Source organism: Cryptomeria japonica, chromosome 11 (genome assembly GCF_030272615.1).
Source record: "Cryptomeria japonica chromosome 11, Sugi_1.0, whole genome shotgun sequence".
Classification (NCBI taxonomy): Eukaryota; Viridiplantae; Streptophyta; class Pinopsida; order Cupressales; family Cupressaceae; genus Cryptomeria; species Cryptomeria japonica.
In genome coordinates this window covers 561070792-561097041 of record NC_081415.1, presented here as the reverse complement: position 1 = coordinate 561097041, position 26250 = coordinate 561070792, and the positions used below count along the sequence as shown (strand labels likewise).

The 26250-nt window shown below is 36.7% G+C and overlaps 1 protein-coding gene across 1 annotated transcript in view; it reads right to left on the bottom strand.

The window, feature by feature from the left end:
* LOC131034633 (peptidyl-prolyl cis-trans isomerase CYP21-1) overlaps positions 1–26250 on the bottom strand; it is a 72290-nt gene that overhangs the window by 14549 nt on the left and 31491 nt on the right. The window contains exon 3 of the mRNA XM_057966179.2: positions 19692–19739. Within this exon, the coding sequence (XP_057822162.1) occupies positions 19692–19739 (48 nt within the window). The remainder of the gene's footprint in view (positions 1–19691; positions 19740–26250) is intronic.

Genomic DNA, 26250 nt, shown 5'->3' with positions numbered 1-26250 from the left:
AGAACCAAACTAGCATAATTAAATTGGATGTAGAAGCCAGAGAATCTTGTCATTCCCCTCACCTCACCATTCCACTACCCCAACAAAACTAACAGAAAAAACATTCAAGTTTCAACAATGTTGTCTCAAGCCATAAAATGCAATCGAATGTAACATCATTGAATATTTTCATTAAGCTCGCAATCTTGATAATACATTATAAATAAGAGTTGCTTGTATGAGACAATGAGTTAATGCACATAGAATCAAAATCATGAAAGTTGTATTTTTGTCATGCCCTAGTTCCAGTCAATTCCATCTCAATAACTTTTCTTTAAGATTCAGGCAAAGGATCAAGCTCAAGCCATAATTGGCGATCTTTGCTAATAAGGTTTTCTTTTCACTTTTAAGTATTAGAAGTTTTTTGGCAAAAAAAATTCAAAATGTAATACATCAAGTATTAGAAACAAGCATCACTTCCCCTTCCTAGCCATGGGGAGATGCATTTCAGATTAGACCCCTAAATAAGTAGACAAAATGTATTCTCAAAGAAGACAGCAATTAGGCACATACTTGAATCAACAAGTTCAGCCAGAGTGTCTCCAAATCACACAGCTATCCCATGAAAACGGCCAAAAAGAGACTACCAACTGCCAAGCACCAAAAGCCTGAAAATCTCTGCATAGCGCTAGTGGTCTTCCAAATTCACATTCCCAAAAATATGCTTAATGGATTCCTACTCCCATACTACATAGATTGACCATATAAAATACCAGGTTTAACAAATCCAGATTTACTGACCAATACTTGAAATAAAGCTAACCAGCCAATAACTTAGAACTGAGAGATGCATGGAAAAAACTCAAGTAAAATTTATTGTTCAAAGCTAATCAGATTCACACAATGTCATCTTCTGTTTGAGGTTGAGTTTTATTGCAAAACTAAAATGTGTCCTGATCCAAATTCTACAAAGAATGGAGAAGCTTTCCTTTATCAATATGAACACCTGACCAAATAAAGTATTTTCAAACAGGCTCTTTTGTATGGAAAACCACTTTTTATCTGTCACTGAGATCAGTAATTCTCACTTTGTCAAAGTAAGCATATTTGTACTGTTTATGCAGAATACACTTACTGTAAAGTTCTCTACAGAAAAAGTAATCCTCTTTCTTATTGTCGAACAGAGCTAACCTAATGCCAATCCACATTTTAAAAAAATTATTTATTTTCAAATCCAAGAACTAGGCATAAAGCACCAATAGAAGATATGCTGAGTTGCATGGATACAAACAAGGCTATTTTTCAATAACCCCTAATATGGATACAACAATTACTACATTTAAATTTGAAAAAAGCACAGCAGAGATTAATAGAAATGTTAAAGGGGAACAGAATGAAAGGAAGTATTTGATCACAATTAGTGATTCTTTCGCACATCATGAAGAGGAAACACTTGATATTCTAGTGGACAATTTTGAAGAGCCTATTGAGCAACAATTGGTGGAAGTAAAAGGTGAGACCAGCAATATGGATGTTGTACTGGTTACCCATACTAATGTGAATGACAGCCCTGCGAAGGCAGTCATAAGTAATGAGGCTTTCCAAGGTAGCCCACTTGAGTGCCTCTTCATCATCATCCTTGACCTCTAAGCGAAACCCCCACAAATAGACACTGCCTAGCCTCTACATTCTCATCTCCCTCTTAAATCTGCATTACACCACACCACTCTTCACTCGGATGTTACATGGATGACCACACTACCAAATCTAAAAATACCTGGTGAGGTAGAAAGTTTGCCCTAATTTTGGGTATAGACAAGCATGGTACCCAAGTCATTTCTAGGTTGTATCATGTTTGTAGATGGCAAATTTGATAGCCTTGATAATTTGAAACAACAAGCATTATACTTTTTAGGTCCCATCCAATTTGCAAGTACTATAGGTTTCAAGACAAACAATTAAAAGTGCCTACCAAGCTCTCTATAGTTTGTTATGCAAACAAGACCAAATGAGGAGTCGCATGCAATTTGAGTTCACCAAAAATAAGTATTACCTCATTTGGAAATTGTGCTCATCAAATATAATTGTGTATTCCATTTAACTCACACTATAACCCCATTAGAGGCTCAAATGATACATTTAGCAATAAAAAATGAAGACCAAGACCTAATATCAACAAGACTCCAACCATCTTTATCCTTATCAAGAGTACCACAATACCAAGAAACTAACAAAGCCACTTCCTTCTATATGGCATGCCTACAACCCTAGAATAATAAGGGGCACCTAGATACCCAAATATAGATTGCACCGACAAATCCGAGTGCAACACAACATTCACACAATGGTAACCCTTATATTTTCATTCACAAATATGTTTGATAGATATACACATCTTTTAGGGCTTATCCTTACTATACTCATCTTTGGCTATTGATTTCATTTAGAATGTAGAGATTATTGGATGTTTTGTATGCATCTGTGTTGATGTGTATTTTGTACACGACCAAACACAGAATAAAATACCTAAAAGGTACCTTATCCTCTCTTGAATAAAGTCTCCGAATGCTGAAGATGTCGTGAAAAGGATCAATCGGGATGACTTCAAGGTTCTTTTCTGTAGGATCTCTACGTGTGGATAAGCTCTTCGCGGTATGATGTGATTTTGCTGGAATAAGGGAGATCTTGAATATCTCAGATTCAACTTGAACGTTCAATTGGTTCCAACTTGTTTCCTTGTTTTCGCAAGTCCAACTGACGACCCAACGATCACCTTCCTTCTCTGTATTACTTCCGTCAAGTGTTTGAGAAAAGGCTCTCCACTGATCTTCCTTGGATTCAAGAGTTCGCATTCGCTCACCTTTCTTCTGCTTCAATTATGTCGAGCGTGGAGGGTAAAAAAGTCCTTGGGATTACTCCTTGCAAATTAGGATCTCGATTTCATCTACTCACAGCATCATAATGCTCGGCCCTCCTTCTAGCGCCAATTCTGTTGAGCGCGGGAGGAGGGTGAAAAAAATAAATAAATAAAGAGTCTTTAAGATCACTCCTGTAAACATGAATTGATAGAATCTGATGTCTAGCTGTTTAGGCATTCATCGCGATCAAAGCCCTCCTAGCGCCAATTCTGTTGATGTGTTTTTTGTACACGACCAAACACAGAATAAAATACCTAAAAGGTACCTTATCCTCTCTTGAGCAAAGTTCCTGACTGCTGAAGATCTCGCCGAAGGATCAATCAGAGTAACTCCAAGGTTCTGTTATGTAGGATCTCTACGTGTGGATAAGCTCTTCGCGGTATGATGTGATTTTGTTGGAATCACAAGGGGACTTACACTTGACGACCTAAACGTCTGATTTGCTGGAATCACAAGGGGACTTACACTCAATGACCTAAACGTTTGATTTGCTGGAATCACAAGATTTCACTAGCCTAGATTTTTTGAAAAAAGAAAAAAGGATGAGGGCAAGGAAAGAATCTAATTATGACACTAAGAGTGTAAGAGAAATGAATGACCTTTGATGAAATTCTAACTAAGTCTTGTTTTGACATCCCAGGACCATCTCCACAAGGTTAGTGCGATCTTCGGAGGAAAGCTTTAAGATGTTCAAATCATCACTACAGGCATAGACACCATCAGGCTGATGCATGTCAATGAAGAAGCGACAATTGAAGTTAAGCTCAAGCTGAATGATTCCAGTTGACTACACAAGGCAAGTCTGCAATCAACAAACTGCTAGTAGTATGGATATACAAATTTCACCATCAATCAAACACATTTCTTCCACTCATCTAATAACATGAAATCAAAACCGAGAAGTATAAAGACCATGGAAATTGTTGAATCGACCCATAGATTTCACCATTTCTTCAATGAAGTTTTACAAGTCTTTTACAACAACATCTTGGCAACAATCTTTTGCCTTCTCTTTCTATTCTACTCTAATTGCTATACTATTAACTGACTTATTCACTATTCTAACTATTCACCTTCTAACTCCTGACTAACTATTGACTAACTATTGACTAACTATTGTTGACTCCTATTCACTAACTATTAGCCTTTACAAATGAAGAGCCAGGGCTTATATAGTGCCCACAATACCATTCAATGGCTTGGATCAATTTGAGATCAATGGCCAAGATTTTACAATGAAACCCTAATTAGGGTTTATTACAACAAACTTAATTCTGACCAATGAAATAATTGCATTATTTGGACACATGTCTTCTCTGGAATATTCGACCAATAGATAGCTGGGGTGGGTACATCGAAGTTTGTGCCACCTTTAATGAGTCAAGTACATTGAATCTGGACATGCTGAGGTGGACCAACCCAACTGGAGGAATGATGACTAGGATGCCACCTTGTCTAATACTTGGTTGATTCTCAATTTGGTGATGCTTTCCTTCAAATGCTGGACTGGAAGATAGATGGAGAAGGTCGTCCTTAATGAAACTGGACTAGAGGAGATCGTCCTTGTCCTGACTTGATCTTCTTTGATGAGGGTCTGCCAAGTAGTTGATCTTCCGACTCCGGGGGTCGCCATTTGATGCCTACACAAAAGATTAAAGTTAGTCCTTGAGCATCATACCTTAAAGCATAGAAATTATGACTTTTCAAGGGAAAGATTCAAGATATTAATTTGAAAATGTCATGATAAATCCAGAATTCTTCATTTTTCAATTAATTATGAATGAAATCAAATTCTCAAGACTTAGACCCCTTTTTTTTTAAAAAAAATTGCTATGAAAATCAAAACAAGCCTTGAATAAGAACTTCAAAATGATTCTTCATACCTTCCCTTGAATGCTTAACTATAAAACCTTGGAAAATGAAGAAAGAAGACCAGATTTTGCTGGACAAGGGTTGAATTGTGGTCTTCCCTTTGGATGAATTACGCCTCCATTAGCCTTCAAAAGAGCCTCACCTTCTTTAGCCTCCAACACTTAGCAAAAATTCGCCTCCAATCTGCTGGATTTCGCTCCTCAATCTGCTCCTCAAAATCGCACTTAGAAGGAATGAATGAATGATTTGAAATTTGAAACAACACTCCTCCTTTATATAGGGTGCTCACCCTAATTTCCCTCAAGGCCGACTTGGCAAATAGGGCAAAAAATAAAATAAAATACCACTCAAAAGATGGCCGACTTGTTTGTAAAGGCACAATAATGATTTTGAGTGCTCACTTTGTGTTTTTTAAATTTTAAAATTAATTTTGATGCCTTCAAGGTGGATTTTCAATTATTTCAAGGCCTAAAAATTAATTAATTAAATTGCCAATGCCTTAATTAATGCGAATTTAATTCAACCTCCCAAATGTCTTGAATTTGGGTAATTTAGTGCAAATTGGGGAATATCAAGGTTTGATTGAGGCTTAATGAAGCTTCCTGATGATTTCGCCTTGGACCCTCTGGAACGGTCAGGAGCGATTTTTTCAATTTGGTCTCGAATATCCCATTCCTTGACTCCAAAATCCCCTGGAAGGTGAGTTCATACCTAATTAAAGTCTTGCATTTCAAATTTTGGTATTTCACATGAGGAAATTAAGTGAGAATGTGGATTTCGCCCTGGGCCTTCTGGAAGGGTCAGGAGCGATTTTCCCTCTCTGACCTAGAATCATCAACTTTTGAAACAAACAATTACTCATCAATGGTCTTAAAGGTCATTTCCACCTTGGTGTATCCTTGCCTTAGCACAAACTTAAAAGGAATATGTTGATTTTATGATTTTCGCCCTGGACCTTCTGGAAGGGTCAGGAGCGAATTTTGAGTTTTAGGCCTATTCCTTCATGCTTTTTAACTTCAAATCACTTCTAAGGCATAGAACATCATGCCTCTCTCCCATCCAAGTCCTGAAAACCAAAATTTTATCTTGAAATGCAAGGAAAATAGGAGGAATTGGAAATTTCGCTCTGGACCCTCTGGAAGGGTCAGGAGCGATTTTTTGTCTTGGCATCGAAATTCTCATCCTTAGCAATCCAATTCGACTTTAAGGCAATTCAAACGTCTTCTTATACCCATGCCTAAGCTTAGCTTTGCCCAAACTTTGGAAGAAAAGACAGGTTTTAGGATTTTCGCCCTGGACCCTCTGGAAGGGTCAGGAGCGAAAATCCTTTTCTAGGCTTAGTTGCTTCCTCTTAACCATCTCAATTATCTTCAAAGGACAAAACATACTTCCTCACATTCATTCAAACCATAAAAACCAAAAAGATTGTTTTGACCTTGCAAGAAAAAGGTGTTTTTTAGGAATTTCGCTCTGGACCCTCTGGAAGGGTCAAGAGCAAAATTGCCTTTCCTGGGCAGAATCCTTCATTTTCTTCATTTCCAAACATGCCTAAGGGTTTCAACATGCTCTTTCCACCTTTCATCATGCCTTTGATACTCCAATCTGACCAAACTGAGCAAGAAATGTCTCCCATAAAGATTTTCGCCTTGGACCCTCTGGAAGGGTCAAGAGCGAAAATTAGGTTTTAAGCAAAATCCTTCATTCTTTTAAGTTGAAACTTCTTCAGGAGGCAAATGGGAGTTGTCCTCGTTTCATTCATGCCCAAAACTTGACCTTTTTCATTGCAAGATGAGAGCTATTCAAAATTTCGCTCTGGACCCTCTAGAAGGGTCAAGAGCGACATTGCCTTCCTTGTCCAAAATTCTTTATTTTGCATGCTTCCAAACCTTCAAATGTATCAAATGATGTCCAATCTTCATTCCAAGAGACCCTGCACATAAAAGTTAGCCAAAATTAGTGAAAAATAAGCTCAAATAAGATTTTCGCTCTGGACTCTCTGGAAGGGTCAGGAGCGAAATCTTCATTCCAGGCCAAATTGCTCAGTGTTCAAGTTTCAAACCACTTCACAAGGCAAAGTTAGACCATTTTCCAAGTTAGGAACAAAGTTTCAAGCTCAAACAAGGTGGCAAATGAAGTCTGATGAATTTCGCTCTGGACCCTTTGGAAGGGTCAGGAGCGAAATTCTTCTTCCAGGCTAGAATCCATCATTTTTTCAAGGTTTTCAAACATTTCCAAAGTCCAAACATGTCCGCTTTTCCCTTCAAAATGCCTTGCAAATCAAAATTTGGTCAAATAAGGCAAGCAATGAGTCCTAGGTTGATTTTCACTCTGGACCCTTTGGAAGGGTCAGGAGCGAAAATCACTTTTTAAGCAAAATCTTGATCTTTGAAATCATCCAACTCCCTCTCAAGGCAAGAACATTCAAAAACACCTCCACACGTGCCTTGGAAACTAGGAACTTGGTCTTGATAAGTGATAAATTGAGGTGTATAAGGATTTTCGCTCTGGACCCTTTGGAAGGGTCAGGAGCGAAATTCCTAATCTTGGCCAAAATCCTGACTTCATTTTCACATTTTTCCATCCAAACAAGTGTTTTGCCCTCAAAGATGCCTGGGAACGAGTTGGTTCTAAGTTTGGGTCAAACTAAAATGTCTTATGGAGAATTTCGCTCTGGACCCTTTGGAAGGGTCAGGAGTGAAATTTGACATTTTGGACTCTCCATCGGGATCATTTTATGGAATAACATTATACTTTAAGTTATATTCCATATATACTTTCAGGATGTTTGAGAGTGGTTTCAGACCTCCAGGAGTTATATTGCAAAATCTAGTTTTTGGAGGATTCTTTAGTTTTTCAAACTTAGTCAAATTTCAGGATCAAGACATTCCAGACTTCATCACTCATCAACTTGACCTAACTCAAGCAGAACCTGCTATCCTATTGATCTCCTGGCGACACTCGAAAGTTAAAGGCTAACAGACCAAACCCTAAAAGACCTAGAAAACAAACCCTAAAAAGCAAAAAGCAGGGGTCCCCATTTGCAATGGGGCGATGTGTGAATACGTCACAACATCTAGCGCCACCTTGAATAAATGTTCTGGAACATTTCAGAGATAAAGACTCAATCGACACTTAGAACCTCCGGAAAATTCAACCTAGCTCATCAAGAGATTAGAAAATGTACTCAAAGTGGAAGGAAAATCTCAAACCACATCCAGACACTTATTCTTTGATTACCCAGGTGTGTGCAAGTGTATTCATTCCTCTCGACAAGACAATCATGACCTTCAGGTTCCCCTATGATCAGCTATGTAGTATATATGAACTTCATAAGCATCCCGGATAGAGCCTTGCTGCCAGTCGGACGTCCATAGCCCCAACGAGGTTATCGCCGCAAGCTCGCGAACATTGCTCCATTGCCAACCGGGCGTCCATAGCCCCGATGGAGTTATCCGTATATTCCCATTAGCCAATTTTGATATTTCATTTCATTTCATTTTTTTCTTCATTTTTCTCTTTCATTTTCCCATTTTTTCCTTTTAATATTGCTTTTTCATTTCGTCAATTCCTTTGGCTCATAAGCAATGAAGCTTACTAGGGTTTGAGGATTGCGGTGGCACTGAAGTCAGATTTTAGATTTTTCACCAATCACAGCTTTGCCTGAAAACCATAATGACTCGAAGTCTATTAATGTGTAAAGATATAGTAATCAACAGATGTCGGCATCAAGATACAGAAAATGATTCCCTTCCGGGTCAAGTACAAGTCCTGATCAGACGATAAAGCTAGAGAGGAACAACCTCGGATTCCGAGCACTTCATGAATAGATATCTAAGAAATGAGTCTAACATAAGATCCAAGATATTGCCAATGTGCGAGAAACAACACAGACGCCTTTCTCACAAGATGGAGGCTCCCACTCAAGACACCTAAACTAAAGCAAACAAACGATGGACTGACCCAAGGCAAACTAAGCTAAAGGGCACACCAAAAGCAAACTATCTAAAGAAAGTAAACAACTAAACTACCTGAGCCACACTAGATCATGAGTCAAATGACTCAAGGCAAATTAAGAACAAGGCTCAAAAACTTCTAACTAAAGACACGAAAAGCAAACCTAGTCCAAACCTATATACAAGACTCCCAGACTCAACACGACTCAAAGAAGCAAAATATATACATGACTTCACATGACTTCTCAGGTTGTGCAACAGGAGTATGGCAAACGTGATGGTTCTCAATTGGGCAAATTTATCCTTAAACACAGAAAAGCAAGCTCTCACCATGCATTTTTCATACTCAAGCAAGTTTTCACTTAAAATGATCAACTAGGGTAATTCGTCAGGACCATGATCAATCCAGATGCAAGTTGTTTTCCCAAAATCCCCATAATCAAAATCATAATAACTTTCAAGGCTAGGATTAAGGAAAGAGACAACCTAGCATATTTCAGGCTCAGATGGGACTGCATTGTCGGAAGCGAGGTCATTGGCTGCTTCAGGAGGTCGCCATTGATGATGAACCATTCCACGAGCATTCAAAGTGTGTTGATCTTGATTAGGAAGTTCCTCTTGAAACAAGCTCAGCGCCCCTTCGAATAGCTCAACATTCTTTGTTTTCATTGAGACATCTTGCATAAACCAGGCATTTTCATGAAACATTGTAAGCATGTCTTCAAAAATGAGAGTTTCCTTGAGGGATTGAGCTTCAAACATCTCCTCTACTTGATCAAATGTAATCTTTGGTGGCCTTTCTTCTTCAAGCTTAGTCTCAGGAGGTCGAAGCTGATGATGGATCATATCACTCACAATAACTTGTTTATCTTGAAAAAATTTTGGCAGTGATTCCATTTGTACTTCTTCTATAAGATCCTTCAACACCCCTTCAAATAGCATAATGGTGATGAAATCTTCAAGCGCCCCTTTGAATTGTTCTTTGTACCTGGGCTCACTTATGATGATTTGTATCTCTTTGTTCAACATCTCAACTTGATTGTCTTCTTCAATGAGGCCATTTGAAACCTCCTGCAATTCAATCTCAAGGATCTCCTTTTGTAGCATAAACGAGAATTCTTCAAGGAATGAGTCATCTTCTCCTTTAATTGCTTGTTCAACTCCTGGATCTTCCTTTATTACTGTTTGAGTATTTTCAACTGATTCTTCAACTTTTGTTTCATGGTATTCCTTTTTAGGTGCAAGACATGGCAGGCTATCCACTGTAATACATTAGTCATCAAGTGCATTTGTATCGTCAACGTACAACTGATCCTTCTCACAATCAAATGCTGGAGCAATGTCCTATTCATAGGTTCTCCTGAATTCAACTGCAAGATGTGCACCCCAAGATCTATTAATAATACATTCTTTCTCGGACAAAGTTGGCATTCCAAAATGGTTTCTGACTTGATTGATAGCCATTTCACATACTAAGCAAGTAAATTCAGAGTGAGGTGAGTTGTGAATTCTACACCACAACGGCAATAATGTGTCCTCTAAACGCATTTCACCATTCAAAATGAGCTGACTCTCGATCATCCACAAGAAGCTTAGAAGAGGATCCTTGCTCTCTGGGACACTGAAGCTGCCTTCTTCTGTTTCTGGCCTGGGGACATCCCAAAAGAAGATTTTTCCCTGCGCTGCCGATTCCATCCTTGATAAGTACTTCAAGCAATGCATTTCATCATGTTCCTTTGTCTCGTGGACTTGACACTGCCCTGGTCTTGCAAACTCGGACAATCTGCGTGGATAAAGTTGTGTATCTAATCTCCACCAAAGCTGAGGAAAATCAACTTGTTGCTCCTCGTGAAACTGTTGCCGCTCCATTGAGAAATCTTTTCTTTTTTGATTTTTTGATTTTCGATTTTTTTGGATTTTCTATTTTTCACTTTTTTTTTTATTTTCTATTTTTCACTTTTTTTTTTTTTTTCTATTTTTCACTTTTTTTTGGATTTTCTATTTTTCACTTTTTTTGGATTTTCTATTTTTCACTTTTTTTTTTATTTTCTATTTTTCACTTTTTTTTGGATTTTCTATTTTTCACTTTTTTTGGATTTTCTATTTTTCACTTTTTTTTGGATTTTCTATTTTTCACTTTTTTTGGATTTTCTGGAGGTTCTAAGTGTCGATTGAGTCTTTATCTCTGAAATGTTCCAGAACATTTATTCAAGGTGGCGCTAGATGTTGTGACGTATTCACACATCGCCCCATTGCAAATGGGGACCCCTACTTTTTGCTTTTTAGGGTTTGTTTTCTAGGTCTTTTAGGGTTTGGTCTGTTAGCCTTTAACTTTCGAGTGTCACCAGGAGATCAATAGGATAGCAGGTTCTACTTGAGTTAGGTCAAGTTGATGAGTGATGAAGTCTGTAGTGATGATTTGAACATCATAAAGCTTTCCTCCGAAGATCGCACTAACCTTGTGGAGATGGTCCTAGGATGTCAAAACAAGACTTAGTTAGAATTTCATCAAAGGTCATTCATTGCTCTTACATTCTTAGTGTCAAAATTAGATTCTTTCCTCACCCTCATCCTTTTTTCTTTTTTCAAAAAATCTAGGCTAGTGAAATCTTGTGATTCCAGCAAATCAGACGTTTAGGTCATTGAGTGTAAGTCCCCTAATTAGAATAATATCTTTCTCTTTGTGTTATTAATGGTCATTTAAGTTGTTTCTAATTTCGCCTCTAGTTAACGATTGTTTCTTTTAGAAACATCGTCTTTGTAACTCTATTTAAAGGAGCTTTGTCTCCTTGATTAATTGAACAACATCGATTCTTTGAAATCCATATGCTTTTGCATCTGTATTATGGTATCAGAGCCTGAATAAAGAATTTGTGAATTCTTTTCCGAGATTTTTCGGGCCTCTTAGTTTTGCTGCAGATTTTCGAAAAAATTGTGTTCAAAAGTCTGTTTTGGACTGTGTTTATGCCGTGTAACGGGATTCTTCCTGTTCGAGTCTATCTAGCGAGGGTTTTCGGCATTTTTCGGCACGGTACAGACCCGCCATTTTTTCTGCAACCTGCAACTTGGTCAAACCCGCGTTTTTTGACTTTCGGCTAGGGTTTTGACCCTCCAGATTCAGTCGAAATTTTTTTCTGAGTACAGATTCGTGGTGGGTTTTTCGAGATCTCAACTGGGTCATCGTCAAAATTTTTTGGGTGCCTCGATTTTAGTGCCTCAATTTTCGAGCCAGCGGATCCAGATTCCGACAGTAGATTCGTTCTGGGTTTTTCGCAAGGATTTCTGGGTTGTCTTCAGATTTTTCTAGGTCAGCCAGAATTTTTTTCTTGAAATTCATGCCCATCGTACTTCATTTTTTTGAAGTCTGTACCTGCATATGCCTCTGTTTCTGCATTGGGATTCGAATTTTTTGAATTCTGTGCCAACACCTCTTCTCAGTTTTTTCGTTTTTCGTGCATTGGGAAACGTGCAAGATGGTGTCATTGACCAACTTGATGTTGGAAGGCAGTCAGGTTTTGTGCACTTAGCATCTTCTCAGTACCTCGTTTTTTGTGCCTCAAAAAATGTGAAGATTGGCTTATGGGCATCGATGTTTGTTTCGGTTTTTAATAGTTTTTTACCTAAAAAAAATTCTGATGGGTTTTAATATTTTTTTCCCTTGAAAAAATCTGTGGGTTTTAATAATTTTGTCCTAAAAATTATCTGTGGGTTTTTAAATATTTTTTGTCCCTGTAAAAAAAAAATCATGAGGGTTTATGATTTTTTCCTCAAAAATTGTACTTTGTTGCAGTCTGTTTTTAGTCGCACCTGGAGTTGTTGTGCGAACATTTGCACTAGTCTCTTGTTTGCAGTCTATTTTTCAAGCATCTTGCTCATCTGCAATAGTTTGGAGGGTTTGCCGATTTTTTCCTCAAAATCGTGACAACTGTTCTTGGTGTGTCTCTAGTTACAAGGAGGAACAGTTCTCCAACATCAAGTTGGACGGTTGGTGTTGTTTTGGGTATCTCTAGAAGTTCTGCAATTTCTGGGAGGGTTGGTGGCAGACTCATCTCAAGTGGCAGAGTTAGTGGCAGGCTCTTGTCTTCTGTTGCAGCATGTTCTGAGAAGAAGGGGGCAATCTTCTCTGTTATTTCTCTTGGTAATTAGAACGATGACCATTAAGGGAGGGTATTAGAATAATATCTTTCTCTTTGTGTTATTAATGGTCATTTAAGTTGTTTCTAATTTCGCCTCTAGTTAACGATTGTTTCTTTTAGAAACATCGTCTTTGTAACTCTATTTAAAGGAGCTTTGTCTCCTTGATTAATTGAACAACATCGATTCTTTGAAATCCATATGCTTTTGCATCTATATTACCCCTTGTGATTCCAACAAATCAGACGTTTAGGTCGTCAAGTGTAAGTCCCCTTGTGATTCCAGCAAAATCACATCATACCGCGAAGAGCTTATCCACACATAGAGATCCTACATAACAGAACCTTGGAGTTACTCTAACTGATCCTTCGGCGAGATCTTCAGCAGCCAGGAACTTTGCTCAAGAGAGGATAAGGTACCTTTTAGATATTTTATTCTGTGTTTGGTCGTGTACAAAAAACAAATCAACAATCTGCTATCAATTTTCCATCTTACTTGATCTCACATCCTCTAGTAAGGAATGTAACAGTGTGCCCTTCATCACATAGATAACTTACACTTGGAGATTTTGCTTCAACCCTTCAACATATAGGACATTCTCAGTTTTTGTTTTTCCATTGTCCAGACTAAGTGTCCCTTTTCCTTTTATATCTTTCTTAGTGTTGTCTCCGAATTTTGTCGTCCCTTCATTTGCTTGCTCAAGAGTGATGAATTTACTTTTGTCACTTGTCATGTGCCTTGAGCAACCGCTATCAACATACTATCTATCTCTTTTGCTTTGTGCATGTAGAGCTGTATGAACAAACATGGATTCTTCTTTCTTTTCTTTCTCTTGCTTCTTCTTATTCCAAACCTTAGTTGACTCATCCTTACTTTTGTTAGGAACATCCTCCTTGTTTTATTTTGGAGGCTTGGGAAAAATGTGTTGTGTCCAAAATCGTTATAGCATATAATGTTATAATCCATTAAAGGAGCAAATGAGTTATAATTCCTTTTGGTGAAACTAGGATTATCCCTTGCATGAATTCTACAATCTACTAATTTGTGACCAAAACGATTTGTCATGTCCCCTCCTTGATCGTTATATATAGCATAAATGAAACAATTATTAATTAATATAATCCACGAATAATTATTTGATTATTATTAAATATTTATTTATTTATTAAATGTTATTATTTAATATTTATTATTATTTATTACTAATAATATTCTAAACAACCTCTTCTAAACGACGATATATATTATATGGCGTATATATTACCATATATATATGCGACAACCTCTTCTAAACGACAATAGTGTACTCACAATATCATCCATCATCATAGGATTACAACTCAGCATTCTCTAACTATATCGTTTAATCGATGATTAAAGAGGACGTAGTCAGCGATTATCTTACTGCTGACAAATCAGCATACAAAGAAAGATGGATATGGAACATAGTTAAGCAATCAATGAAAGAGGAATCAAGAACAATTAGGATATATTCCTAAGTATTATGTCGCAGCTAAAACAGAAGCTAATGTAACATATGGAGAGGATATCGTAGGAATGAAGAGACCCAATGATTTTATAAATTAATAACTATCATTGATTAAGATCAACTACACGTTGATTATTGTTGTGAAGAGATGCGATCACTTGTGAAGGGACACAAATTAGAGAAAAGGCATGACTTTCAAGGTGGGACCATTTGGTGGTGATAGATACATAAGGAGATTGAAATCGATCAAGGGGATTATTCATGGTTTTCTTTACTGCAGTTTGGAAGAGCTTGAAGGGAATCAAACAGCTTAGAACAGAACTGTTATTAAGTGACAGGCAATGTCCTTTTTCTTTGTAGTATGCACCAAAGATGAAAAAATCGTTAGAAAATTGCCTAAATCGTGATCAATCACGCTTCAATATTGCAAATGATTTAATCATCATTTAAATCGCACACGATTTTTCCAATTTTTATACGCAAAAGATTGTGATAAAATCATGACTAAAACGTAAAAAATCGCATTTTAAAAAAGCCAAAAAAAGAAAACGTTGCAACCCTAAATCCGATTTCGGCTTGGTTTGGAAAACTAAAAACAGTGTAAAAAGGTCGCGCGAAAATTAAAAACGCAATTTCGGCTGGGTTTGACAAAACTCGCGACGGCTTCCCTGACGCCCGACGCCCAACGACATTCAACTGATTCCAGGTTTGTCTCTTTTTCGGTTTTTCTCTCTGGAATTTAATGATCATTAAAAGGAATGCCATTTCTAGAATTTAGAACTGTATTGTATAATTAATGAAGTTCTTTTTATTGCAAAAATACAAGTATAATAACTTTAAAAAATCAACTAGTATCTGTGTTCTATAAATTATTGTGTTCTATAATATTTTTAGCTTATATGTGCATTTTTTTAGAATATTTTAAGAAATTATATATTTTCAAATGTTCGATAAATTTGCTAATTTTTTGCCAATTCCTGAATTTTTTTTAAATTTTGGGTCAAAAGATTTATTGCCGCTTAAAAGTTTTTCATCTTTGGTATGCACGGTGATGTGCTCATTATGATGGTTAAGATTTGAAGCCCGATAGTGATCATATGCAAAATTTAATTATAATATAAATATGAATATTAATATAATGGTTATAATTAATATAATATCTTTTAGAAACTGCTCTGCAGTAATGTATAATAATTCATATAACCAATAATTAATAAATATGGAAATGATTTATAATAAATCAGAGTAAGGATAACAGATGTAATATTGATAAAAACAAATAATTAATATAACCAATAATTAATATATATGGAAATAGTAATTTGAAAGAACAAGTAAAGCTGAGATTATAAATCAGATTGGATTATCAATTCAATATCAGAAAAAAGATTATGTTATCACTGATTAGATTCACGTCAGTATAGTTTTGTCTCCTAATCAACTTAGATTAAGTCATAAATATGTGAAGATGGATTAATTACGGTTGAATCAGGCAAAAACTTAGTAGGGGACATTACATAATTGCATGAAAAACAACAGCCATTAAAGGAATGATGAAATCTGGTTATATGTGGTTCTCTTTGACGAAAGGTCCTTGCAAGGGACACTGCTCCTTAATTCTTGCTTTATTTTTTAGAATAAAAAACTTAAAAATCATTTTGGCCTGCACCAAATGGAAAAGCAGTGTTTTTATAGACATTTTTCCAGCTAAACTTTGAGTAAGTAAATTCCATTTATACTTTGGGTTTGCCAAGACAATCGCAACTCCACATAATGCTATAATGATATAGAATATTTTGATTTTCTAAATATTCACAATTTCAGTCCCCAATTGATTGTCATTGTTTTACATAAATGATAAATTGCAACTTCATTTACTATTTTTAATAATCAATTTTTCAAATATTATATAATATTTGAGCCTCTATCCCAAAATTTTGAGAAAAATATTGTCCTTAAAACCCCTACCCATGTTCCAAGACTACATGGAGCACAGCCTGCAAAGCAGTTGTAACATCCCTGCCTGTGTCCAAAAGTCTAAAATCTGGTCTAAATATATAGCTTATTGTTTCTGAAAGGCTAGAAAATCAGAATGGGTTTTCCAAATTTGTCATCATCATCAAAATTTTGGAACTATTGGAAAGGATCTAGAAAATTCTAGAATGTCTTTTGCAATGATGGAAGTCAAGTTTCTGGTATTGTTTCCAAGATTTTTAGAATTTTTCTATCATTTACATTATTGTTTCCTATCCTATTCTTAAGAAGTACCCTAATATTCCAATCTTTCCTAAGTTCTAACACACCTGTCCCATTTCAACTCTTGGTGCCACATTGGAGATCCATCAAGCAATCAATCTCCATTTGTCACCCTATATCTAGGCTATGAAGTGCCTACCCAACCAATTGAAAAGTTGGATTTTGGAATGTGTACAATCTAGAAAAGACGCTTCTGACCAATCGACTATTTAGGAATCCCTTTGCAGACAGGTAGATTTGTTTCTCCAAGTTTCTATACTTTGGCAATTGTGGGTGTAGTAAGGTTTTGAATCAATTAACATGGCATTTAACTATGTAAAATTCCTTAGTTGACACTCAATTTTTGGTGCACTAATCTAATGCAGGTCAAATGAGCAATCAGCAAACATGTGCACAAAGCACACAAACAGAAGTTGTAACAAAGAAAAATGAAAATCGAACGAGACAAACAATGGACTCAGTTATAGAAAATGAAAGAATTGCAAAGGGCCACCAATATATGAAACTGAACAACTCCATAATACCAATCCCCTGAGAAATATGTGCAAAGATTCTCTACACTACAACCACTTCACCTTGAACTCTACACAAAACCTAATTGCATGCCAATTCCCACACTCCAAGCAACATGCTCAGCCAAACTGGGCCAACAATCTGACTAGCCAACCTGCGTAAATTACCAAGCATCCCAATAAATAACACCACCACCAAATTTGATCTTCGCTGACATGGATGATTGTTGCAAGTCATTCCCATAAATGCGCACCCAGGAGGAATTCCAATCAGAAAGGGTGTAGTTTGCATACAGAAAATTAGGCCATTCCTTAATATATTACAACCTAGCAATATTTTGACCTTACAGAACTGACAGACCATCAAATAAACTAATTGTTGCACTCTAACATGGGTTTTTCTTAAAAACGGAAAACCACCCTAACATTCTGACATCTGTAGACTTTCTAAGGCACACGCATATAAACAAGTTATACAGGGTGAGAATTTAGGACATGGTGTTGTGTGGGACATGAAGATGCACAAGAGGAAGTGCAAGGCCAAAGCCAAGCTCAACATGAGGGAAGCTTGTGCCTACGCTAAGATGCAGTCAACAGTCATGCACCAACTAACAAGGTCTACGCAAGGAAAAACGGTGTTTTGCAATCAAGCATAGAGTGTGCAGGACACCAAAATTGCCAAGACAAAACAAAAACAACAGAGATGCACAAGTTAAGCTTACACACAACAAACTACCACAGGACAAGGTGCACACACAAGTTAGGCTTGTGCGTCGGGTACTACAAAACACCACAACAAATATTTGGGGTGATGCAAGATTTCGCCAACCCAAGGATGGTCTTGCATCAATCCTACATCAAAACCATATATAGTAAAAAGTAAATCTACAAAATGACTCCCAAAAATGAGTTGGCACAACATTTGTAAGCATTGATATTGAAGTTAAACCATAAGTTATCTGTAAGTGTCACATCTTGCTTCAATTGGTCACTTGCTTTCAAAAGAGATCCAATACATATATAACGAAGGGTATTCAATAGTGTACTAACTAATCCAAGTTTGGAGGGAACAAAATCTAGAGTTTTTGCTTATGGCCAAGTTTCAACAATACATTAGCCATGCCTATCAATACAACAAATCAGATTACCCTTAACATTGCACAAGTTTTAATCGAAGATCCCTGTAGGAAGGTATTGCTAAAGTTTTTTTTTTGGATGCACTATCTAGAAGCCATCAATCTTTTGTCCACACCACAAGTGAGCTTCCTAAATTATCTTGAGGCGACATTTTGACAAGTAGCTTTACGCACTGTCTACAAGCCATCAAGCTTTTGTCCACATTTCCAGTGAGCTTCCTAACCCATCTTCAAGGGGGGAAATTGGTGAGAACAATAAGTTGATAAATATTTTTTAAAAGTAAAATAGATGAAAATCATTTGGTCAGCTAAAAAAGCTAAGGAAGATTAGAAGGTTAATTAAGTCTAAAAAATGTGAAGTATGAAATCTGTAAAGTTGTTTTTATTAAGGGGTTATTAACTTGTTTAGGTGGAACTCAAATTTTAGATTTATTGATAAAATACGGGTTAGTCGATTATTTAAAGAACAATTTTTTTAACTTCTGGAATAAACTGTGTGTTTTTGGTATAAACCTTTCGGATTACACTCGGCAATCCATTTTCCTCTTCCTGATGATGGATTGCTGAGTGTAATCTGAAACATTGTATAAAAATCAAACACAGTTGATTCCAGAAGCATTCTTTCAAATACAACATTGACTGTGGAAAACTTATGCCTACTACAATTTGATTTATTAATATATTACATTATGTTTATAGTATGGAAGGAGGAAAAATTAGAAACAATAAGGAGAGATCATTTAGGGGACATGTTCTACTAATTTGTGATTAATTTATTGATCAGGGATTACCAAGTATTAGACCATCTTCTCTAATTATATAGTTATAATTTATTTCAATTTCTACGACCAATCTGTTGAAAAATTTTCGAGTTTGGCTATAGTTATAGTATTGTTAAAACAAATGCGATACCTACTGTGGTGAGAGTATTCAGTTAAAAGCAACATTTTTTATGAGATCATGATTGAAACAGGCAGTGTTCTTTCAGGTATTTATATATGGATTGGTCTGTCTGTCAAAAGTATGTGGAACCGCATTAATAACTGTTTTTGTGCCTTGGTATTAAAGGATATCAAGCATGTTTTTCATGGGGTAAGGGTTCCTTAAGGTTTGCGGAGGTGTGTGATTATGCTTTCAATGAAAGATAGGAAGGCATTGGGGTTGAAAAAAATTGACTTTGGAGAATTGCAAGTTTTGCCTGTATTCTGAATGTCTTTTTTATTTGCTTTTTTTGAGTAATCATTGCTTTTTAAGCTTTAGAAGGGTGGAGTTGTTTCTGATCAAGGCATCATTGTCAGAGATGTAGAAGGCACAGGTTTCTATGGCTAAGTTCACCATTAACACCATTTCACAATACACCAAAGTGCATCATGCATTGCAATGATAACAAGACTCTATATTGAGCTCTCAATCAAAAAAAAGGAAATAAAGGTTCTACATACCAGCTGTTTTTGGTACCACCTTGCCATACAAGCCTATTACAATCCGACCTGCAAGGACTCGCCAACAAAGTTCGAAAATTTTATAAGACAAAACCCAAAACGGATTAAGTAATGAATATTCAGTATATGATGATAAAAATAATTTAGAAGGAAGCAATAGGAAATACTATGTATGAAAATATCAATTACACAAAAATATCGTCTAAATATATTAGCAAAGAAAAAAAATCGTATACGGGAACTATTATAAAACACAGACATTTACTTCATTTATTAAATATAATCTCTTTATAAAGGCATAGTCTCTTCCTATTGTTAATGCAATGGACTGTTGCCCATAATGTCATGCTACTGGTTTATATAATATCCAGTCAGTTCCAACTATGTAGGAACTAATAAAATGATTACATAGGGTTTGCATTATTTATGGATTAATTGTACCCATGCGATAGACATGAGAGCCAGAGCACAAGTCATACGAAACACAAAAAAATTGCCATGCCAATCAGATTCTTTTATGCAGGTCTAGAGCAGTATCATAACCTCTATATATCTCCTCTGCAAGCTTCCCATTTTAGTAAAGCCTATTTGTGCTTTTGAATATTGCTTTAACATATGCAGATTTACAATTCCACGAAATTCAATGTTCCTAGTTTCCTTTGCAGCCTTGTAGATCACATGCATGCTTGAATCCCACAAGCACCACAAAATCTTTAAGGCCTGTCCTCCTAGACCTATAGTCGATCTCATAACAAACACAAATTCTACTTTTTAGTGCATTAACTTCTTGTCTGCTCATTTGTAACCAAATCTAAGCATAAATAAATGGAAAAACACCAAATCTTATGTGACTCATTTCTGTGTTGTAAAGGAATAAACAACCTAGCTGAATGCGCTCAAATAATGCAAAATAATTAGGACAATAGTTACACAATTTGATAGTCAAAGCCAAATGGGCATATTATACATGACTTTAGAATAGTGAACACTAAAGATATAGAATTAGAACTAACTCAGATTTTACTATCACAATTGATTTTTTAATTTTTCTTTTTAGCTATTTTATATAAACTGGGCCTTATTTACCTCTTTTAGACAATGCAATAGATCTCATGCAATCTTCATATCAAGATTGGCATGCCAACGTATGTTGTATTTCACATCATACTATGAAAAATCATTAATAATTTTTCCCATTCTGCATGCTCCACGTAATGATCTTTCTTCCATCTATGATTACTAATTGAACTTACTCTTCATGTATTGAAGAGTAGGCAACCCTTCTTTCTACTCCCAAGACTACAAACTCTATTGATCTAAATGGATCAAGAGAATTGTAAAAAAAATGTACAAAAAGATGTATTTTTGTGAGCAGTAAAATGAGTTCATCAAACAGACAAAATAGAAAATGTTGATAAAGAAACACATCTAGGATAGGACCACAGTAGCGTCCAGGGTACAGCCAAAACTATGGTAGTGACCTTTGATTGTACATCTGAGAAATTTGGAAGTGAACTGAGCAGATACCATTCCACCTTCTAGTGCGTGAACAAAAACTTCTAGACATTGGGAGAACCTTCCTATTCACATAAATCTATAAAAGGAGGTAGAAACTAGCATTTGAAACCAATGTGAGGAAAAGTAAAGTTGTTTGATCAAAAGGAGAAAAAACAATTCAGCTATTCACGGTGTGATAGAAGGGCTGAGATGATAGTATCTACTATCTTCCGTTGAGAAGCAAGGGGCAGCTTGCATCCAAGCAATCTATTATATTCGGTAATTTACTACTAATATGGTATTTGCTACGCCTACAACCACAGTTTGATTTTCCTATCTTTGGAGGGTTTCTAGGATAAAATATTGAGTTCTTGTGTGGAATTCTCTTATTGCAACATGTTTTCTTTTTTACTTTGATCAACAATTCTCTATCACACTATTGTTTAATTTGTTTGAATTACAAGCATTACAATGTGTTTGAATAAATTTGTGATTCCTAAATCCTAAAAATTTCTGAATGTATGGATCAATTTGGTATCAAAGTGGTTTAAATCTATATGAGATTTGTAGAAATGTGTGTAAGACAATTACAAGTGCACAACAAGCCTAGATGGAGGAGATGAATGCACAGGTAACCACACTGGAAAACCACATGAAGGGAATTACAAAGAACCAACAATGGTTGAGACAAGAACACGAGTGAATAAAATGGTGCAAGAGCAAACCCCAATAGGTAATCTCGTAAAATCTCTAGCCAAATTATTTGGCATAGAGGAAGGAGAACTTATGACAAATGAGAACTTCTTAAAATAGCCACTAAAAATACCAGCTCCATTCAAAGTAAAAACTAAAGTGGAAATCAAAGCTTATAATGGAGAATGCAGAAAAATTGGATTCTTGGTTAAAGAAATTAGAAGTTTATTTCAGTGTTCACAAAGTTAATGGGGCACAAAGATTTAACTTTACACAACTCAGAATGGTAGAACATGATCTTGTATGATGGGAAAAATATGAAAATAATTGTGAAAAGATGAAAAATGCAATTGTGGGTGTCAAGCTTGAGAATGAAATGTAGAAAAGACTGATACATTGTACATATTTAACAATATGAAAATGACTGCTCAGCTTCTAGTGTAGCTAGGAAATACAAAATACAAAACATTATTCTACTATTCCTAGGATTATGTACATTATTGTTAAATCCCCCCCTTAAATCACAAGGGTGGTGATAAAACCACTGTTTGTGTTGTGCATTGTGCAACTTGTTTATAGCAGCTCTTTTCTTAATATGAAGCTCCAATGTTCTACAAAAGGTTTTGCTGAATTGATAGCTTGTTCCCTTCGGCATTTTTTCAAGAACCAAGATATAGCTTGGTAAAAAGCAAAGTTTGTTTTCTCAAGTCGAGTCAGCTTTCTATAATGCTATATCCCATTTTAAGAGAATACCACACCCATTTTATGTGAAAAAATTTCACCACCATTTTTCATTCTAAGTGATGAATTTTACAAAATAAGGTTGTTCAACTTGTCTCTGTCACTTCTATGAGTGAAAACTGGAGAACCTAGGTTGATTGTGCCCATGAGTGATCCAAAAGCATGTTAAAATATGCACTAGAACACCTAACTTTCTATAAGATGAAAATGTGAACCACTTGTTCACAATCATGTCAACACATAGAAAGCTGCTCCTGTGGCAGGAAAAACTATATCAAAAATGAAGCCATACGATGATCTCACTCCATGTGTAGTCATCAAAAACCAAAATGAAGTATTGTGGACCCCCTTTTTCACACATCACCCCATTGCAAATGGGGACCCCCTTTTTCCTACTTTTTAGGGTTTTTGTTAGAGCCTTGTGACCTTCCGACATCAATATTGCCAAGTTTGTCAGTTTTGAATGGTCTAAGTTTTGGAAGTCGAAAGTCAGTTTGTGCAAGCCATGGTCAGAGCAAAGTCTTGACACCTTCACTGTGTCTAGAAAGTCCGGAGGACGAAGATTGCGATTGATTTGGGTCAATTTGGACAACTTTCTATTTTTGGAAAGTTTTGCTTCTTCCTATTTTTTAGGAAGTTTCATTTTTAGCACTTTAAGCATGATCCCCAAAATGGCTATTTTTAGAAAGTTTTTCCTATTTTTTTAGGGATGCTTGCTTTTTCTATTTTTGGAAAGGGATCTAGGGTTTGCACTTTTGGCTCTGAGTTACACTAAAAGTGATCGACAAATTCCTTCAAAATTCAAGTTTTGACTAAATAAGCCAAATTCCTAAATTTTAGGGATCATGAGGAATTCAAGGGATGATTGAAGTATGGTTTTCAAATTTCAAGGCAATCCGAGGAGTATTGTTCAAGTTATGAAGATTCGAAGTTTTGATCTCATGGTGCGTGGATTTCTTGAAGTCTGCCCTCCTTTGTTCTTGAAATTCATGAAGTCTGCCTTGGAGGTGATAGCAATGGGTCATGAAGTTGAGAAAGTCCACCCTTGTCTAAGTGAAAGGTGCCTAAGATGATCCAACTCCACCCTCACCATGGTGCAAGGAAGTGATAAAGTCCGTCTAAGGATGTGTGAGCATGGTCAAGGCATCAAACAAGTCCACCCTCCTTGGTTCCTAAACATCATGAAGTCCGCCTTAGGGTATGAAGCAATGTGGCATGAAGTAAGTAAAGTCCGCCCTCCTAAGATCATGAATGTGACAAAGTCTGCCCTATCAAGAGGTTGAGTGTACAAACACAAGGAAGTCCTCCCTCCTTGGTCACATAAAGAACAAAGTCCACCTTAGGAAGAAAGTTGAAGGGTCCTGTTGTGAGGTATTCACACATCACCCCATTGCAAATGGGGACCCCCACTTTTTGCTTTCTAGGTTAGTCTTCTTATCTTAGTTCTAGGTTAGTGTTGAGTCTTTGCCATTAACCTTCGCATTGAAGAGGTATAGTAGGTCAGGAAGACAGAAATTAATCAAGTTTGTCTCTTTAGAATGAACTGAGGTTCGATGCTCCCTTTGCCCAGCCAAGATTTTATCACTTACACTTCTCCCAGCACTACCCGTGGGTGCCCAAACTCGACCACTCTCGTCCCCTTTCCTACCTTTTTCAAGGCATAGAGTATTTTATTCTTCTCCCTTTCTACCGTATAACTGTTTGGGCCCACAAACTTACACTTCTCCCAGCACTACCCGTGGGTGCCCAAACTTGACCACTCTCGTCCCCTTTCCTACCTTTACCCCTTCACCCGATCACTACCACTTCCATCCCACTCACTTCTACCCTCTACATAACCTACCTTACATTTCCTAAACATCCATCCATTCCTTTCATCCCTCCCATCCCTTAACCTCATTCACATTCCAACCTAATACTACCCTTCCATTTTTCCTATCATATCTTAAATTTCATTCACTACCCCCATATATCCCCATCCTAACCCCCTTACTCATCTACCTATCCTCATCTACTACCTTTATTCCCCTAAACTCACCTATCCTAACCCCATCCATTATAGCCTTTACCTACCTTATTTCATATTCCCTAAAACCTCTTCATTTCCCTACTCGTTGCCTCTCCCTTATCCTACCCATCTACTATCCTATTCCCCTACCACCATACCTCCTATCCCATTTCCTACACACCCTCTACCCTTTCATTACCCCCCTTATACCTCCCATTACATTTTATTCCCCAACCTCCCCTAACTCCATCCACTACCTCTTAACCCCACGTATCTCCTACTTCCATCATTTATATCCCTGATGTCCCCCTTTCTCTCCACGTAGTGGCATTCCCTTGCCACTTCCCCCATATTCCTCTCATCATCCTTTGGGCCCCCCACACACTCAAAAATGGAGAATCAAATAAGATTTTTAAGGACTTTCCTTGCTGGGACCCACCGAGTTTTAGCTTGGGAATTTTAAGTGTTTTTAATTACCATGCCACATATTGTTTGGGCCCCACCAAATCTGAAGTGGGGATTTTAAAAAAGTTCTTTCAAGGCATAGAGTATTTTATTCTTCTCCCTTTCAACCGTATAACTGTTTGGGCCCACAAACTTTAAAGAAGGAAATTTTAAAAGTCTCCACATGCTTTGCCACATCGTTGCTTGGGCCCCACCAAACTCTAAGGTGGAGAGTTAAAAGTTTTAAGACATTTTTTTTAAGAAAAAGAAAAGAAGAAAGCATCCACCTCACCGTTTCCTTGCAAGGTGTGGAGTTAATGATAAGGAAGCTGGCCCTTGAAATTAAAGACGTCCTTTAGACCAAAACCATTTGGGATTTAAATTCAAATGAAGTAAATCAAAGCAAATTCAAAATCAGAGTATAAAAGAGCAGAAGCAAATAACAACATAAAGGAGCAAATCCATATTAGAAATAAGGGAAATCAGATTCGAAATTTATTTCCAGATCTAGAAAAAACATTGCTCTCTTTCTAGTATCTTGATCAAAATATGTTTGTTTCCAGGTTTAATGGAGCAAGGATGCATAGAGCAGGGTACGAAGGAGATCAATCAAGAATTCAGGTTTCACATTCAATACAGGGGGAGTAAAGAACTCAGAAATGCAAATTTTAACAATAGTGGTGGATATCCATACAATTCAATCACAGATTCAGCTCAATTCAGATCTAAGTGAAGATCATGTGTGAATTCATATCATATAGGCTGCATCTATACAATTGGATCAACTTTCAAAGAAGAAAGTGACCTTGATGAGTGCTTGCTCAATGTAAGTCCAAGATTGTACGAATGAAGCTTACAAAGCTGCTTCAAAACAGATTACACAAACCAAGCCTTAAGGACCAATTTCATGAGGAGCAATTAAGTGATCAAAGTTGATCAATTTAATCATCTGCTACAAATAAAGCACCAAATTGATGAAGGTTGGCAAATTACTAAGAAAACTGCTCATCAACCTGAGATCATGAGGAGTATTCGCACGATGTAAGAGGAAGAACTATAACCATACTTGGAAGGGAAGATGAGGCTCACCCAGTTAGTGCATACAGCAGCAATTGTTCAAATTCTGAGATAGAGATCCTGATCCTTCGCATCAAAGAATTCATCTTGGCATTTTAG